This window comes from Hyperolius riggenbachi, chromosome 10, assembly GCF_040937935.1.
Source record: "Hyperolius riggenbachi isolate aHypRig1 chromosome 10, aHypRig1.pri, whole genome shotgun sequence".
In the NCBI taxonomy this organism is placed as follows: domain Eukaryota; kingdom Metazoa; phylum Chordata; class Amphibia; order Anura; family Hyperoliidae; genus Hyperolius; species Hyperolius riggenbachi.
The window spans coordinates 281,746,932-281,766,967 of record NC_090655.1 but is presented as its reverse complement, the minus strand read 5'-3'; the positions used below and the strand labels follow the sequence as shown (position 1 = coordinate 281,766,967).

At 44.6% G+C, this 20,036-nt stretch overlaps 1 protein-coding gene across 1 annotated transcript in view; it reads right to left on the bottom strand.

Moving 5' to 3' along the window:
• Positions 1-20,036, bottom strand: part of LOC137537252 (uncharacterized) — a 1,269,057-nt gene that overhangs the window by 1,225,112 nt on the left and 23,909 nt on the right. Inside the window, exons 6-8 of the mRNA XM_068259342.1 lie at positions 15,998-16,112; positions 15,741-15,827; positions 13,619-13,861 (exon numbers count right to left, since the gene is read on the bottom strand). Coding sequence (XP_068115443.1) covers positions 13,619-13,861; positions 15,741-15,827; positions 15,998-16,112 — 445 coding nt within the window. The remainder of the gene's footprint in view (positions 1-13,618; positions 13,862-15,740; positions 15,828-15,997; positions 16,113-20,036) is intronic.

Sequence of the window (20,036 nt, the reverse complement as noted above, 5' to 3'; positions counted from 1 at the left end):
AAAATGTAAAAGGCTGCCATTCTCACAGTAATCAAGCCAGAGTCCCCACACTTGGCACAGTTGGTCACTTGGTGACCGAGGTTACAAATCCAGGAAAAGTGGGTGGAGCATAAAACAGCCAATCAAATTTCAGCCATTTATTTTAAATGGTAAAATGTAAACTGCAACCATTCTTAGACTGTTAATCGCAGGGTTCTCAAACTTGCCACAGTTGGTCACTGGGTGAATGCGATTAAGATTCAAGAAAGTGGGTGGAGCCTACAACAGCCAATCAAAATTCACCTATTGATTTTCAAGGGGAATATTTAAACTGCTGCCATTCTTAAAACTGTTAATGGCAGATGCTTCAAACTTGCTACAATCGGTCTTTGGGTGACTGGGGTCAAAATTCAAAAAAGGGGCGGGGCCACAAACAGCCAATCAGATTTCCTTGGTGGATAAACTGCTTCCATTCACACATTTTTGATGCCAGGAACCTGAAAGCTCACAAACTTGGTCATTGAGTGTCTGTGTGTCAAGGTTACAAAAAAGTGGGCGGAGCCAAAAACAAATTTTACTAGGAAAATATAAACTGTAGCCATTCTTACACCGTTAATGGCAGTGTTCTCAAACTTTGCACAGTTGGTCACTGGGTGAATGAGATTAAGAATTTGGAAGGTAGATGGAGCCTACAACAGCCAATAAAAATTCACCTTTTGGTTTTCAAAGGGAATATTTAAAGGATACCCCAACTGAAATGTGACATAATGAGATAGACATGTGTATGTACAGTGCCTAGCACACAGATAACTATGCTGTGTTCCTTTTTTTCTTTCTCTGCCTGAAAGAGTTAAATATCAGGTATGTAAGTGGCTGACTCAGTCCTGACTCAGACAGGAAGTGACTACAGTGTGACCCTCACTGATAAAAAATTCCCCTTTTTCACCTCTTTCTTGCTCTCAGAAGCCATTTTCTGCTAGGAAAGTGTTTTATAGTTGGAATTTCTTATCAGTGAGGGTCACACTGTAGTCACTTCCTGTCTGAGTCAGGACTGAGTCAGCCACTTACATACCTGATATTTAACTCTTTCAGGTAGAGAAAGAAAAAAAGGAACACAGCCTAGTTATTTGTGTGCTAGGCACTGTACATACACATGTCTATCTCATTATGTCACATTTCAGTTGTGGTATTCTTTAAGCTGCTACCATTCTTATACTGTTAATAGCAGATGCCTCAAACCTGGTACAGTTGGTCACTGGGTGATTAGGGTTCAAATTCAGAAAGGGGGCGGAGCCACAAACAGCCAATCAGATTTGTTTATTTTTCAATGGGAATATACAAAGTATTGATAGCAAGGACCCCAAAGCTGATAAACTTGATAATTGAGTGACTGTATGTCAAGGTTAGAAAAAGTGTGCGGCGCCAATAACTTAATTTTTTACATGGTAGGGTTCCCAAACTTGACACAATTGGCCACTGGGTGACTGGGATTAATATTCAGAAATGTGGGTGGAGCCTAAAATCAGCCAAATCAAAATGTACCTATTGATTTTCAAGGGGGAACATTTACATTGCTACCATTCTTACACTGTTAATGGCAGAGTTCTCAAACCTGATACAGTCAGTTATTGGGTGACTGGGGTCCGAATTCACTAAAGTGGGTGGAGCTACAAACAGCCAATCTGATTTTTTAGATTGATTTCAGCCATTCTGTTATTGGCAGGGTTCTTAAACTTGACACAGTTGGCCACTGGGTGACTGGGACTAATATTCAGGAAAGTGGGTGGAGCCTACAGCAGCCAATCAAAATTAACCTTTTGATTTTCAAGGGGAATATTTACATTGCTCCTATTCATACACTCTTAATGGCAGAGGCCTCAAATCTGGTAGTCAGTCAGTCACTGGGAGACTGGGGTTTAAATTCTGAAAAGGGAGTGGGCCAAAACAGCCAATCAGATTTGTTTAATTTCAATGGTAAAATGCAACTTATTGATGCCAAAGACCCCACAGCTCATAAACTTGGTCATTGAGTGACTGTATGTCAAGGTAATAAATAGTGGGCAGAGCCAAAAACGACTAACTTTTTACATGGGAATTGGGAAAATATAAATTGCAGCTATTCTTACACTGTTAATGACAGGGTTCTCAAACTTGACACAGTTGGTCACTGGGGGACTAGGATTAATATTCGGAAAAGTAGGTGGAGCCTACAAGAGCCAATCAAAATTCACCTATTGATTTTCAAGGGGAATATTGAAACTGCTTTCAATCTTACACTGTTAATGGCAGAGGCCTCAAACCTGCTACAGTCGGTCATCAAGTGACTGGGGTTCAAATTCACTCAAGGGGTGGAGCCACAAACAGCCAATCAGATTTGCTTTTTTTTGGATAAACTGCTTCCATTCACACAATTTTTATGCCAGGAACCCAAAAGCTCACAAAATTGGTCATTGAGTAGTGACTGTGTGTCAAGGTTACAAAAAGTGGGTGGAGTCAAAAACAGATTTTTCTGGGAAATTGTAAACTGCAGCCCTTCTTCGCTGTTAATGGCAGGGTTCTCAAACTTTGCACAGCTGGTTACTGGGTGACTGGGATTAATATTCAGAAAAGTGGGTGGAGCCTAAAAAAGCCAATCAAAATCACCTGTTGATTTTCAAGGGGAATATTAAAAATGCTACCATTCATTGCACTGTTAATGGCACAAGCCTCAAACCTGGTACAGTTAGTCATTGGGGTTCAAATTTAGAAAAGGGGACAGAGCCACAAACAGTTTCATTTCTTGGGAAAATACAAATTATTGATGCCAAGGACCCCAAAGCTCAGAAACTTGGTCACTGAGTGACTGCATGTCCAGGTTACAAAAAGTAGGCAGAGCAAAAACCAAATTTCACTGGGAAAATGTAGACTGCGGGCCTTCTTACACTGTTAATGGCAGGGTTCCCAAACTTTGTCCAGATGGTCACTGGGTGACTGAGATTAATATTCAGGGAAGTGGATGGAGCCTATAATAGCCAATCAAAATTCATCTGTTGATTTTCAAGGGGAATATTTAAATTGCTGCCATTTTTATACTGGTAATAGCAGATGCCTCAAACCAGCTACAGTTGGTCATTGGATGACTGGGGTTCAAATGCTGGAGAGGGGCAGAGCCAAAAACAGCCAATCTGATTTGTTTAATTTCTATGGGAATATACAAATTATTGATGCTAAAGACACCAAAGCTCACAAACTTGGTCATTGAGTGTTTGTGCGTTAGGGTTAGAAGAAGTGGGCGGAACCAACACAAGTCAAATACATACCTGGGCAACGCCGGGCAATCAGTGGGTGGAGACAAATACACATTTTACTGGGAAAATGTAAACTGCAGCCATTCTTACACTGTTAATAGGAGGGTTCTTAAACTTTGCACAGTTGGTCACTCAGTGAATGGGATTAATATTCAGAAAAGTGGGTGGAGCCTACAAAAGTGTATTAAGCTTCACCTATTGCTTTTCAAGGGAATATTTAATTGCTACCATTCTTGCACTGTTAATGGCACAGGCCTCAAACCTGGTAAAGTTGGTCATTGGATGAATGGGGTTCAAATTCAGAAAAGAGGGTGGAGCCACAAAAAACCCATCAGATTTTTTTCATTTCAATGCAAATTATTGATGCCAAAGACTACAAAGCTCACAAACTTGGTCATTGAGTAATTGTGTGTTAGGGTTAGAAAAAGTGGGTGGAGCCAACACCAGCCAAATACATACCCGGGCAACCAGCTAGTCTTGTATAAAATAGAGGAGAGGCTGTCCTCCATCTTGTGGGTTTCAGTCTTGTGGAGCAGAGGAGAGAGACAGACCCATATTTTGTTACTGTGTGTGAGATATACTTTACTGTATAAATAATAAACCAATAGTCTTTTTAAAGACTGTGTGTGAGTGAGCTTAGACTAGAGTGAGGATTAGTGAGTTAGCTGGGTATTGCTAGGTGTGACAGATTGTAGATTGAGAGTGTGAGAGCTAGATTGTAGTGTAGTGTGTAATATTTGCTGTGAGGAGAATCAGAGAGAGTTAGGCTTAGTTTAGTGTGATAGAGATTCAGGCTTAGGTTAGTGTGATATAGAGAGAGAGAGAGTCAGGTTTAGCTTAGAGTGATATAGAGAGAGAGAGTCAGGTTTAGTGTAGTGTGATAGAGAGTGTACTTGCTGTAGTGTGAGAGGGTCAGGGATAGTTAGATTACTGTGGTGTGACAGAGAGAGAGAGAGAGAGTGTGTGTGTGTGTGTGTGTGTGTGTGTGTGTGTGTGTGTGTGTGTGTGTGTGTGTGTGTGTGTGTGTGTGTGTGTGTGTGTGTGTGTGTGTGTGTATATATATTTTATCTACTGAGTCCAAAGGCAATGGATCAAAAGCAGCAGGATGCACCTTTCACTCCAAAGAGACAGTGGAGCGATGGTGGATCACGCAAAGCACGTGATCAGGCGGAAGGTGCAGCAGGAATAGATCCCCTTTGGTACGAAATTTGTTCCCTGTGTTTGGTCGCAGGATAACTATTAATGAGGAACGAGCCAATACTGTCCTGAAGTATTTTGAAAAGGAGCCCTGTACCCAGTCGGAGGAATTGTTAGGTAGTCTTGACAGTCACAGCAGCACCAGTTCTCAGTTTCCTCGTGAGGCTGCGAAAACCCTGGCGGCAGTTGCTGATGGTGATGTGGTTGCCTCCTCCCAGTGCTCTTCTCCAGAGCTAAATTTAACCTTCCATGATGAGGAGACAGATTTGCAAAAAGATTTGGATGAGGCATTGTCAGAGACCTTGGGTCCAAGCTCGCAAGAAATTGTGGGTGATGTTTTGACAGAAATGCCCCCCCATTTTTTTGTCATGCAGAAAAGCTTCACAAGCTTGTGACACCAGTGGTAGTCAACATCTCAATACAACCACTGATTTGCACAGTGGCCAGGTGGAGGGACAAGATGATAGTTCCAGTTCTATGGTTGAAGTAGATGATTATGAGGCTAATGATCCTACATGGACGGCATCTCATGGCCAAGGTGTCGGCAGCAGTAGGCACAATCAGCATGGTCAAAGTGATCATCCAGTTGGCCAGCAACTTGCAGCTGTGATTCCTGTTGCAGCCCATCACAAGTCCAATGCTTGGAAACGACCAACCGAAAAAAACAAGTAGGATTGCAGAAAGGTCATCCCGGCATGGCAATTCTTTACAGACCATGCAGAGGACGAGTGCAAGGTGCCATATGCCGCAAAGCGGTAAGCAGAGGGCAAAAGGGCAGCGGGTTTGGCACTTCTGGCATGAGAAGCCATCTGCGCGTCCATCACCACAGTGCATTTGAGTGGGTAAAGAATCCTGGGAAGAGTGTGGCTGGAACAGCAGCAACAGCAGGCCCACCCCTTCCTCCTTCCAGCCTTCGGCCTGTCCCTATTCAGCCTGCGCAGTCCCAATCCTGTCCGACTCCCTCTGCATGCCAGGCTGGAATAGTGCACCAATCCACCTCATCATTAGGTTTTCAGCGCCAGCCTTCTGTTCCTGAAATGTTGCAGAAGAAGCGTATGCTCCCTGCAAATGATAAATTTGTTTTAAAAAATAATGGGCTCCTGGCAAAAATGTTGGCCCAACAACTCCTACCCTACAATTTTGTGGACAGTGCCCCCTTCCTCAAACTTAGGAGCAGTGTGGCGCCACAATGGAAGATCCCCAGCCGACATTATTTTGCCAGGAAAGCTATACCTGCCTTACACCAGCAAATGGTGGCGTGTGTAGCCCGGTCAATGGACCATGCGGTGAGTGGAAAGGTCCATTTTACAACAGATGCCTGGAGCAGCAGGTATATAACCTATACAGCCCATTGGGTCACCCTACATCGTGCTGGGGATGGTGGAAGATCTTGTCCAGTATCTCAACAACAGCTTGTGGTGCCACCTCGTGGGGTCAAGGGGAGGCCCGCTCCACTCCCCTCTGCCACATGTTCTGTGGCAGGCCAGGTAGCTGTTGAGCCTCCCATCAAGCAGTTTTGCTCGTATACTGGCATGCAGCACCATCGATGCCAAGCAATGCTGAAGCTGGTATCGATGGAAGAGAAGAGGCAAACAGGATCTGAAATCCTTAGTGCCTTTGAAGATCAGATCCGCCAGTGGTTGGCCCCATGGAAACTGCTTACAGGAATTGTCGTGTCTGACAATGGGTCTAATATGCTGTCTGCTATGCGTCTAGGTGGCTACACCCATCTCCCCTGTTTGGCCCATGTATTCAATCTTATAGTTAGTAAGTTCTTAGGAACCTATGAAGGGTTGAAGGATGCTGTTTCAGCAGCACGAAAGGTGTCAGCTCTCATCCGGCGCTCAGCAACCGCCTCCGCTTCCTTGAAGTTGCTGCAGCGCCGGCATAATCTTCCGCAGCACAGACTCATAAGTGATTGCCCAACGCGGTGGAACTCCACCCTCTACATGTTGCAGAGGTTGTGGGAGCAGCGAATGGCAGTCAGGATATATCTGTCTTAGACTGTTTCCTCAACAACTTTCTCACTAAACTACATTACTGGGGATCAGTGGGAGCAAATTGGTCAGGTTTGCCAAGTTTTGCAACCTTTTGAGCAAGCCACAAAGTTGGTCAGCATGGAGAACTGTAGCATCTCACAAGTACTCCCCCTTATCTTCATGCTTGACAAAATGCTGTTTAACCTGCTTGGACGTGGAGATCAGAGTGCACAGGCTAATTTGGGAGTGTCTGATCATGCTCAGGCCCAGGAAGAGGACGAAGGAGAGGCAGAGGTTGAGGCGGAGGAAGAGGCAATTGTACGGGGGTGGGAAGAGATTGATGTGCTGCTGGAGCAAGATGGTGACAGCTGTGATAACAGCCCGGAAAAGGAGATTTCTGGCAGGCACCTCTTTCCTATGGCTGCTCACATGATCCAGTGCTTCAAGAGGGACCCCCGGATAAAGAAATTTAAAGTGAGGCTGGACATGTGTGTGGCCACCATTTTAGATCCCCGCTGTAAAGGGAAATTGAGGCAGTTCTTACCCCTAACCCAGGCAGACACCACGATGAGAAAGATCCGGGAAGCCCTTGTTCGCTGGGTTGAAGATGCTTTTCCTGCACCTTCACCCCGGGCCACAGTTTTCACTCCTCTGCAAAGTACTCAGCAAAGTTTTGGTGGTCCCAGCAGTACCAAAACTAGTCAACCAGAAAATTTGCTGAGTATGTTTTATGATTTTTATCAGCCAGAGTCTTCCAATGCTCCTTGCAGCAGCACCAGCAGCAATAGTAGTCACCACCAGCGGCTGGACCGTATGGTGAGTGACTATTTAGGGTCGGCCAGTGCTCCTGATAACATGGAGAGTAATGACCCCATGGAGTACTGGACCAAAAAACTTGACACCTGGCCTGAACTCGCTCAGTATGCGCTAGAGGTACTTGCATGCACCGCCTCAAGTGTTCTTTCAGAGAGAGTGTTTAGTGCGGCAGGTGGCGTGGTCACTGACTACCGGACACGTCTGTCTGCAGAAAATGTGGACAGACTCCCATTCATCAAAATGAATGAATCATGGATTAATGATGATTTTAATGCCCCTCTTATTGATCCTTAAGGAGACCTTCAACAATTTGTTTTTATTTGAAGATCAAAAGTATCCCTTACAAACTTGGCTAATATTGTATCTGATTTTTTTTCCCCGTTCATTTTCCATCAAAAACCTGCAGTCTCAAACCTAATGATACTTACTTCTGCTGCTGTGTCAAGTCAACTGCCGGACGTTACATCCTTCAACCCATGTCTCTAAGGGGCAAGGGACTGTCTACTCTGCTGCCGTTACCTGCTGTCTCAAACCTAATGATACTTACTTCTACTGCTGTGACAAGTCAACTGCCGGACGTTATATCCTTCAACCCATGTCTCTAAGGGGCAAGGGCCTGTCTACTTTGCTGCCGTTACCTGCTGTCTCAAGACTCTCAAACCTAATGATACTTACTTCTGCTGCTGTGTCAAGTCAACTGCCGGACGTTATATCCTTCAACCCAGGTTTCTAAGGTGCAAGGGCCTGTCTACTCTGCTGCCGTTACCTGTTGTCTCCAACCTAATGATACTTACTTCTATTGCAGTGACAAGTCAACTGCCGGACGTTATATCCTTCAACCCATGTCTCTAAGGGGCAAGGGCCTGTCTACTTTGCTGCCGTTACCTGCTGTCTCAAACCTAATGATACTTACTTCTACTGCTGTGACAAGTCAACTGCCGGACGTTATATCCTTCAACCCATGTCTCTAAGGGGCAAGGGCCTGTCTACTTTCCTGCCGTTACCTGCTGTCTCAAACCTAATGATACTTACTTCTGCTGCTGTGTCAAGTCAACTGCCGGATGTTATATCCTTCAACCCATGTCTCTAAGGGGCAAGGGCCTGTCTACTTTGCTGCCGTTACCTGCTGTCTCAAGACTCTCAAACCTAATGATACTTACTTCTGCTGCTGTGTCAAGTCAGCTGCCGGACGTTCTATCCTTCAACCCAGGTCTCTAAGGGGCAAGGGCCTGTCTACTTTGCTGCAGTTACCTGCTGTCTCAAACCTAATGATACTTAGTTCTACTGCTGTGACAAGTCAACTGCCGGACGTTATATCCTTCAACCCATGTCTCTAAGGGGCAAGGGCCTGTCTACTTTGCTGCCGTTGCCTGCTGTCTCAAACCGAATGATACTTACTTCTACTGCTGTGACAAGTCAACTGCCGGACGTTATATCCTTCCACCCATGTCTCTAAGGGGCAAGGGCCTGTCTACTTTGCTGCCATTACCTGCTGTCTCAAGACTCTCAAACCTAATGATACTTACTTCTGCTGCTGTGTCAAGTCAACTGCCGGACGTTGTGGTGCATACAACAGACATAGTGGTGGCTGGATGGTGTACTGGTTAAGGGCTCTGCCTCTGACATGGGAGACCAGGGTTCGAATCTTGGCTCTGCCTGTTCAGTAAGCCAGTAATTCAGTAAGGAGTTCATTGGGCAAGACTCCCTAACACTGCTACTGCCTACTGAGTGCGCTCTAGTGGCTGCCTCGCAAGCGCTTTGAGTCAGACAGGAGAAAGGCGCTATACAAATACTGCCATTATAAAAATATGCCATGCAGGCAAGAGCCTGATGGTTATCATCACCAGCTAGTTAGACATACATTGTTCAGTACATACAATACAACAAGGACCATGTTTTTTTAAAACTTTTATTGCAATGTGCAATAAGCTGGTTAAACTTTTTTTTAAACAAAGATAAAAAAATTACAACACATAAAACAAAAATAAAACTTTGCTTTCTTACAACAGAAATAATTTGCGATAATTCTGGTTGGAGAGACCTACAGATGTCTCCCAGTCCATCTACAAAACAGTGCAAAACTTTAACAGTTTCAAAGTATCAGAACTTAGTTTTTCTTAATAAAGCATAATTTTTAGCTGCATTTTTATGTAACGTACACCCATCAACGAAAACTGCCCGGGCTTTTTTTCCCTGATGCTGTGGAAAGCATGATGGGATTTCCTATGTTGTTATTCAGGTTGCCTATCAACTTGGAGGGGTGACCAGGACACAGGACAGTTGGCACCATGTGTCATACTCCCTGGGCCAGATTTATCAAAGTATTACCGACAGGTTTTTCTTCTAAAACTGTTCTAGCAGAAGAACAGTTCTGCATGATAGTAAGAAACTTCCAAAAGCCTATGTAATATTGGCAGTGTAGCGTGGATTTCTAGAGCTACACTACAGTTAAAGAGACACTGAAGCGAAAAAAAATATATGATATAATGATTTGGTTGTGTACTATGAATAATTACTAGAAGATTAGCAGCAAAGAAAATATCCCCATATTTTTTTTTAAAGGAATATAGTTTTATTTCTAACATTGCATCATTCTATAATATGTGCAGATTACACAACACTCAGCATTCAAAATGATTCTTTCAGAGCAGTCTGTGAACTAATGACCTCTCCTCTGGCAGAGAAAAAGTAAATACTGTATATTCCTGCGTATAAGACTACTTTTTAAGCCTTGTAAATCTTTTGAAAAGTTGGGGGTCATCTTAGACGCCGAGTGTCATTGATGCCAGGCAATACGCCCAATCCTGTTACTGCCTTTAAGATCTCCCTGCTGAGGGAGCGCAATTTATTCTTTGATACCACTCTGATAAACAGGTAGACAAGGTGAGCTGACCAATTCGCTTAAAGAAAACCTGAACTGAAAATTAAAACTCAAAATAAGCATACACAAGTCCTACTTACCTTCCATGTAGTCCACTCCTCAGTGTCTTTCTCCTATCCCGCATCCTGTTTGTTCACTGTGATCAAGGGAATTTTCTGTCCTCCATTTTGAAAATGGCCTTTACCCATAACAGCTTTCTGGTCAGCACACAGTTAAACTGTAACATCGCCCACTTGAGCCATAGGGAAACATGGACATGACCTGGTACATCAGATTTCCTCTCAGCTATAACTGACAGCAACTGATATTTTACTGACAGCAACTGATATATTTCATATGTGACAAAATATTGTCAGAACTGGAAGGGATCATTGTCAGAAGAAAATGGTGAGCTTCTGAGAGGAACTGATGGCAAGGTAACTGTAATGTTCAGTTGAAGTTACCTCATGTGTTTATTTTTAATATTTTTTACTCAGTACAGGTTCTCTTTAAGCAGAGTTGACCAATGCAACAAGTCAATTGAGTATATACTGTTATATACTGGGTAACACATACAGTACAGCACCAGTATCTGTTCATACACAGCACCAGTATATATAGATATTTTTTTATTTTAATTTGGTGTGTGTTGGAAGAGTGGTAGTCCTATACGGCGAGTATATCCCAAACTCTATATTTTAACTCGAAAAGTTAGGGGGCTGTCTTATACGCCCTGTCGTCTTGTACGCCGAAATATACGGTAGTTCAATAACAGTTGAGATAATCAAAGTCAGAAAACAGCCCTCTCCACGACTTTAAAAGTCGTAGAGCTTAATGGCTTTTTTGCATAAAGATAACAAATGGAGTTTCTTAACTCTTCCTGTACTGGAAACAATTAGACTGATGTATCTGAGCTCAATGTTTTATTTCTTAGCTGTACTACACATACAAATCATAATATCATTTTTTTTTCACTTCAGTGTCTCTTTAAGAAAACTTCAAATCCATTCCTTTACTGCTGCAGATTAAGAGGTGCTCATTAGCAGTTCTACAGATAGTGTAGGCTAGATGTGATTTGTGAAGGGCTCCTCCCCCCTCACTCAGAGCTTGCTGACAGCAGGTGTGTTGGTTACCTCAGCAACAGCAATTTTCCTCACACACTGCACTGCCTGAGAGACATTCCTAGCTCCTTCTATTCCTTACAGTTTAAGAAGGAATCTGCACTATCTAGTGATTTCTTCGGATGTCTGAGACAGTTCTGCACGGATTTCTAAAAACCTACTAATATTTTGTCTCAAACACTCTTGATAAATCTGGCCCCCTGTCACCTCACCAAAAGGATGGCTGCCAATATGAAATCTACCATTTGCCTGCTCTTGTAAAACAGGGTGGGTAAGAGATTAGAGTGCACCTGTCTGTAATCTAATGTCAGTACAAATACAGCTGCTCTGTGAGGGCCTCAGAGGTTGTCTAAGAGAATATTGGGAGCAACAACACCGTGAATTCCAAAGAACACACAAGACAGGTGAGGGATCCAGTTATTGAAAAACTTAAAGCTGGCTTAGGCTACAAAAAGATTTCCAAAGCCTTGAACATCCCACAGAGCACTGTTCAAGCGATCATTCGGAAATTGAAGGAGTATGGCACAACTGTAAACCTACCAAGACAAGGCCATTCACCTAAACTAACAGGCCGAACAAGGAGAGCGCTGATCAGAAATGCAGTCAAGAGGCCCATGGTGACTCTGAACGAGCTGCAGAGATCTACAGCTCAGGTTGGAGACTTTGTCCATAGGACAACACTGTACAAAGTTGGCCTTTATAGAAGAGTGGCAAGAAGAAAGGCATTGTTAACAGAAAGCATAAGAGGTCCCGTTTGCAGTTTGCCACAAGCCATGTGGGGGACACAGCAACCATGTGGAAGAAGGTGCCAAAATGCAAAACACCATGTGTGGCGGAAAACTAACACTGCACATCACTCTGAACACACCATCCCGACTGTCAAATATGGTGGTGGCAGCATCATGCTCTGGGGGTGCATCTCTTCAGCAGGGACAGGGAAGCTGGTCAGAGTTGATGGAAAGATGGATGGAGCCAAATACAGGGCAAACTTGGAAGAAAACCTCTTGGAGACTGCAAAAGACTTGAGACTGAGTGGAATGAAAATCATACATGATTCCAAACATCTTTTACAAAGAAATAACTGCAAAGTGGGGTGTGTGTAATTATTCAGCCAGCCCCCCCCCCCCTTTGGTCTGAGCGCAGTCAGTTGTCCATACAGATTGCCTGATGAGTGCTAATGACTAAATAGATTGCACCTGTGTGAAATCTAATGTCAGTACAAATACAGCTGCTCTGTGAGGGCCTCAGAGGTTGTCTAAGAGAATATTGGGAGCAACAACACCGTGAAGTCCAAAGAACACACCAGACAGGTCAGGGATCCAGTTATTGAGAAACTTAAAGCAGGGTTAGGCTACAAAAAGATTTCCAAAGCCTTGAACATCCCACAGAGCACTGTTCAAGCGATCATTCAGAAATGGAAGGAGTATGGCACAACTGTAAACCTACCAAGACAAGGCTGGCCACCTAAACCAGGCATGGGCAAACTTGGCCCTCCAGCTGTTAAGGAACTGCAAGTCCCACAATGCATTGCGGGAGTCTGACAGCCACAGTCATCACTCTTAAAGGCAAATGCATTGTGGGACTTGTAGTTCTGTAACAGCTGGAGGGCCGTGTTTGCCCATGCCTGACTTAAACTCACAGGCCGAACAAGGAGAGCGCTGATCAGAAATGCAGTCAGGCCCATTTCTATTCTGGACGAGCTGCAGAGATCTACAGCTCAGGTGGGAGACTCTGCCCATAGGACAACTATTAATCATGCGCTGCACAAACTTGGCCTTTATGGAAGAGTGGCAAGAATTAAGCCACTGTTACCAGAAAAGCATAAGAAGTCCCGTTTGCAGTTTGCCACAAGCCATGTGGGGGACACAGCAACCATGTGGAAGAAGGTGCTCTGGTCAGATGAGACTAAAATGGAACTTTTTGGCCAAAATGCAAACCGCTATGTGTGGCGGAAAACTAACACTGCACATCACTCTGAACACACCATCCCTACTGTCCAATATGGTGGTGGCAGCATCATGCTCTGGGGTTGCTTTTCTTCAGCAGGGATAAGGGAAGCTGGTTAAAGTTGATAGGAAGATGGATTGAGCCAAATACAGGGCAATCTTGGAAGAAAACCTCTTGGAGTCTGCAAACGACTTGAGACTGGAATGGAGGTTCACCTTCCAGCAGGATAAAGACCCTAAACATAAAGCCAGGGCAACAATGGAATGGTTTAAAACAAAACATATCAATGTGTTAGAATGGCCCAGTCAAAGTCCAGATCTAAATCCAATCGAGAATCGGTGGCAAGAACTGAAAACTGCTTTTCACAAACGCTGTCTATCGAATCTGACTCAGGAGGACTCCAGGAGGACCCGCCTTACATCCTCCTTTTACCGGCAACCTGGGCAAAGTATTCATGGAGCCGTTCTCACTCCTCCATGCAAGCCAGAATCCTCTGCCGCTGGTCCTCGATCTGCGCCTCCAGCTGTTGTTGCAGTTGCTGCATCTGCTGCTGAAAAGCAGCTTGTTGCTGCTGAAGGCGCGCTTCGAATTCCGCCCGCTGTTGCTGTAGCTCTGTTTGCAGGCCTTGAACTTGCTGCTCAAGGGCAGCAACAGGGGCGGTGAGAAGTTCAGAAGCTGTAAAAAACAAGATGTACAAAATTACAAAATACATGGACATTGGACAATAACGTATAATAAAAGTAAAAACAGTAGAGTGTGGTACCGTATTAGCAATAAAAACAAGGAGTTTTGAAACAGGAGGATAGCATTTATTGGCTACATTGGAGAAAAGTAAACAGTGATTTTTCAGCTTATAAAAAGCCTTCCTTGTACTTTTCCCTGACCAACACTGAAAACACGGCTTACAAACATTGACATTCACTGTATTAATGGGTGGCTTAAAATCGGAAATAAATGAGATTTAAAAAAGAGACAAAGTACATACATTGGATCATATCTGTACAACATGGTTAAAACCAGGACTCTTGTTTACAACTTCTCTTGCTGGTACAATGGGTTTTCAATGTTACAATATTCTTTTTATTTTATTTTTAATTTTTCCATTCAATTTTTCTGTTATATGCTTGTGTTTGATGGTGTTTACTGTCACTATGCATTATGTTTGACTTGCATATGCTGGTTTGAAATGCCAGAATTCTCTTTAGCTTAAAATTAATGTTGCATGTGACTAGTAGCCCAGTTAGTATTTCAACTTGGAATTTCGAATAGTTACCCATCATCATCATCACCAGAGTGTACTTTACGTTACATGAAGGGAACTGTTGAACTTATCAATGTAGCCCGGAGGCCAGGAAAAGTGTTCTGAGTAACAGTTAAGTCATGTAAAAATACATTTATGTTTGCAGAAAAATTATTCACCTCTGTATGTCAGTGTACATAAAGTGTGGTTTTCATTTTTAGTCAGGAACCAGTCCGACAAAGGCTTTTTAAAATCCGAACGCTCACTGTTTACTCATGTCTAAGTTTGACAATGAATGGTATCATCCAGATTCAAAATCAAAACTCCTGGTTCCACCAAAAGTAAAGAAAGAGTAATGAAATATGACTGCCAAAAGTAGTGTCTTGCAATCCAAAAAGAAAAATCAAAAATGTATTAGAACTTGTTGTGGCTGCAATGGATGTGAAATACCTTTATACTACCATTCCACACATGCATAGTACTGCAGCTTGTCAACATTTCAACAAGTGATATGTTGCCCCATTATGTACATTTATTTATGGCCAGATTGGAATGAAGCTTCCTTTGAAGTTGTGAAATTAAAGCATGGCCTTACATTATATTTACGGATGATACACTATTTGTACTATGGACATAATCACTGGCTGGAAGAAGTATTCTAATTTGGAAGCAGGGGGGTGTAGTGGTGGAGGGGGGGGGGGGGGGGTTAGTGCTCTTGCTTTGCAACGATTCCGATCCCTTCAATAACGGAATGTAGTTCTTAAAGGACAACGAGCGCAAAAAACAATAGGCATTGAAAATCTGACAGAACCAACAGATTTTGGGACAATCCATCTCCTCATAGGGTATTTCAAGGGTTTGCTTTGTTGTCAACAGCATTTCCTGAACAGCTGTTTAACTGCCAAAATAGCAAGAGACCAGCCGGCCTCCCTAATCACTTGCACAGTGCACTGTATTATGTCAGTGACATTTTGCAACTGTTCAGGAAATGCTGTTGAAAACAAAGAAAGCCCTGAGAATCCCCCTTAAAAAGATGGACTGGCCCAAAACCTGTCATCTGTCCCATTTTAACTGCCTACTTTTTTCGTGATAGTGGTCCTTTAAGTTTTTCCTTCTGTCTGCATTGTTTTCCTCCTAGCACTCATTCTTCCGCCCACATCCAAAACATCTACAACTACTATACTTGCCTTGGCTTCCCCCTGAATAGACCCTAGAGTACGATACCATACATACACTACACAATGGCTCCAAATCAATAAGCTGCATCAAACACTTATTAATGTATTTTTTTCTACAACAATAAATTTTACTTACACTCAGCTGTTCCACTGGCACCAGTTTCTGGCCTGCTGGAGGAAACTTGCCGTGGCCGGCGTCTGCGCACTCGCACAGAGATAGAGGCTAAGATAAAAAGAAAACATGGTATCATTCACCATTTTTTTTTTTTTTTTGGACTGTAAAAAAAAATAAAAATTCTACTGTTCTGTACAAAAATCCACTATGTACTAATCTCCTAAGAGACGTACCACTGTCATCTGATTAATGTTGCAACTTTGTTAAAAAATACTTACATGCCACAGATCGGCTCCGGGAGCGCCTTCGCCCACGCTGCCTGCTCCGGGGCCTTTGGCTGGTGCTGGGTCCAGCCTCATCATCTGCAGGGGAGGGGGCAGCAGCAGGATCCTCCTGAGTGGGGTCCACAACATTGCGGGAAGAGGGAGGAGCAGAGGCGGAACAGGCCCACCTGCGTGCCTGAGACCGATCCACTAAAAAAGAATGTGAGATTGTTTTTAAAATTGTGAGTTACATACCCAATAGGAGAGACAATTTGTTAGACATGAAAATCGTAAGGATTTTCAAGGTTGAAAAAACGTACACATCCCGCTACATATATGAAAAACACATTATTTACTTACATTTCCGAAGCTGGTCTCTAATTCTCCTCACCGCACATGGCGTCTTCGACTTAACCACTTCCCGACCGCCGTATATACAATTGGTGGCCGGGAAGTGGACCCCGCAAGGACCGCCGTATAGACAAATGGCGGCGGTCCTTGTAGGGGCATGGGCGGCGCGCTCGCGTCATTTTTGAAGCGCCGGCGGGTTACTAGCACCCGGATCGCCGCATACAAAGTGTATAATACACTTTGTAATGTATACACAGTGTATTATACAGGCTGCCTCCTGCCCTGGTGGTCCCAGTGTCCGAGGGACCACCAGGGCAGGCTGCAGCCACCCTAGTCTGCACCCAAGCACACTGATTTCCCCCCCCCCCTGCCCCCTGATCCCCCACAGCACCCCTCAGACCCCCCCCACCTGCCCACCCCCCAGACCCCTGTTTGCACCCAATCACCCCCCTAATCACCCATCAATCACTCCCTGTCACTATCTGTCAACGCTTTTTTTTTTTTTTTAGTCCCTAAACTACCCCCCTGCTCCCTCCTGATCACCCACCCCCACCCCTCAGATTCTCCCCAGAAACCCCCCCCCCCCCCCCGTGTACTGTATGCATCTATCCTCCTGATCACCTGTCAATCACCCATCAATCACCCCCTGTCACTGCAACCCATCAATCAGCCCCTAACCTGCCCCTTGCGGGCAATCTGATCACCCACCCACACCAATAGATCGCCCGCAGATCCGACGTCAGATCACCTCCCAAGTGCAGTGTTTACATCTGTTCTCTACACTAAACACCCACTAATTACCCGTCAATCACCCATCAATCACCCCCTATCACCACCTGTCACTGTTACCCATCAGATCAGACCCTAATCTGCCCCTTGCGGGCACCCAATCACCTGCCTACACGCTCAGATTGCCCTCAGACCCCCCCCCTTATCAATTCGCCAGTGCAATATTTACATCTGTTCTTCCCTGTAATAACCCACTGATCACCTGTCAATCACCCATCAATCACCCCCTGTCACTGCCACCCATCAATCACCCCCTGTCACTGCCACCCATCAATCAGCCCCTAACCTGCCCCTTGCGGGCAATCTGATCACCCACCCACACCAATAGATCGCCCGCAGATCCGACGTCAGATCACCTCCCAAGTGCAGTGTTTACATCTGTTCTCTACCCTAAACACCCACTAATTACCCATCAATCACCCCCTATCACCACCTGTCACTGTTACCCATCAGATCAGACCCTAATCTGCCCCTTGCGGGCACCCAATCACCCGCCTACATGCTCAGATTGCCCTCAGACCCCCCTTATCAATTCGCCAGTGCAATATTTACATCTGTTCTTCCCTGTAATAACCCACTGATCACCTGTCAATCACCCATCAATCACCCCCTGTCACTGCCACCCATCAATCACCCCCTGTCACTGCCACCCATCAATCAGCTTCTAACCTGCCCCTTGCGGGCAATCTGATCACCCACCCACACCAATAGATCGCCCGCAGATCCGACGTCAGATCACCTCCCAAGTGCATTGTTTACATCTGTTCTCTACCCTAAACACCCACTAATTACCCATCAAGCACCCCCTGTCTCTGCTACCTATCAGATTAGACCCCTATCTGCCCCTAGGGCACTCAATCACCCGCCCACACCCTCAGAGCACCCTCAGACCCCAGCCCTGATCACCTCGCCAGTGCATTGCTTGCATCTATTCCCCCCTCTAATCACACCTTGAGACACCCATCAATCACCTCCTGTCACCCTCTAGCACACCTACCCATCAGATCAGGCCCTAATTTGCCCCGTGTGGGCTCCTGATCACTCGGCCAAACCCTCAGATCCCCCTCAGACCCCCTTCCGATCACCTCCCCAGTGCATTGAGTGCATCTATTTTCCCCTCTAATCACCCCCTGAGACACCCATCAATCACCTCCTGTCACCCCCCTAGCACTCCTATCCATCAGATCAGGCCCAATACAACCTGTCATCTAAAAGGCCACCCTGCTTATGACCGGTTCCACAAAGTTCGCCCCCTCATAGACCACCTGTCATCAAAATTTGCAGATGCTTATTTTGAGACATTTGGTTTCCAGACTACTCACGGTTTTGGGCCCGTAAAATGCCAGGGCGGTATAGGAACCCCACAAGTGACCCCATTTTAGAAAAAAGACACCCCAAGGTATTCTGTTAGGTGTATGACGAGTTCATAGAAGATTTTATTTTTTGTCAAAAGTTAGCAGAAATTGATTTTTATTGTTTTTTTTTCACAAAGCGTCATTTTTCACTAACTTGTGACAAAAAATAAAATCTTCTATGAACTCGCCATACACCTAACAGAATACCTTGGGGTGTCTTCTTTCTAAAATGGGGTCACTTGTGGGGTTCCTATACTGCCCTGGCATTTTAGGGGCCCTAAACCGTGAGGAGTAGTCTAGAAAACAAATGCCTCAAAATGACCTGTGAATAGGACGTTGGGCCCCTTAGCGCACCTAGGCTGCAAAAAAGTGTCACACATGTGGTACCACCGTACTCAGGAAAAGTAGTATAATGTGTTTTGGGGTGTATTTTTACACATACCCATGCTGGGTGGGAGAAATCTCTCTGTAAATGGACAATTGTGTGTAAAAAAAATCAAACAATTGTCATTTACAGAGATATTTCTCCCACCCAGCATGGGTATGTGTAAAAATAGGGCTGTGGAGTCGGTCCAAAAATCCACCGACTCCGACTCCTTAGTTTAGGATTCCACCGACTCCGACTCCTCGACTCCGACTCCTCTAATTTGCATATTACAATTTTGTTGATTAAAAGTATGTAACATGAAATTCGTCTCTTAACTGCCAACGCTTAGGAATTTTACAAGACAACTGAAGTGAGAAGGATATGTAGACTACTATATTTATTCCCTTTAGACTAAAACTAGTCCTTGGTAAGAGTACTTGTAAAAGGTACAAACCGGAACAAAGAACATCTATCAGGCAATGTAAGTGTGGGTACATGTAAGAATGATGTGCAGGTACTCTGCAGGAGAATGAGGAGATTCTTCCTCTATTACACATTCTTCATGCACAATCTGAACAAGGTTTATGGGTGACAATCAACCCCTCTGTGTTCAATGTGCACAGCATTCTCAGTGGATTCCCTGCAGCTCTGTGGGGAGTGCATATGTAGAGTATAGTACTACTGTGTAACAAAGTAAACCTGAGACAGATGAAATTAAAGTTTTATACATACCTGGGGCTTCCTCCAGCCCCCTTCAGGATAATCAGTCCCTCGTTGTCCTCCTCCACCACCTGGATCTTCTGCTACGAGTCCAGGTACTTGAGCCAGTCGGGCGTAGTGCGCATGCACACACTCCGCCGCCAGGAGCATACTACACCTGTGCAGCACTATTGCGCAGGTGCAGAATGTTCCTGGCTGTGGGAGCGGCATGCGGCCGGACAGCGCTGACTGGCTGAATTACCAGGACTCATAGCAGAAGATCCCAGTGGTGGAGGACAGCGAGGGACTGATTAGCCTGAAGGGGGCTGGAGGAAGCCCCAGGTATGTATAACACTTTACTTTTCATCTGTCTCAGGTACCCTTTAATTTGTAGTCACCAAACCAAATTTTAACAACATATCAAATTATTTGATTTCATCAGCAAAGCATTTGCATAAATCACCATCAATGCAGAATTATTTCCATCTCATTG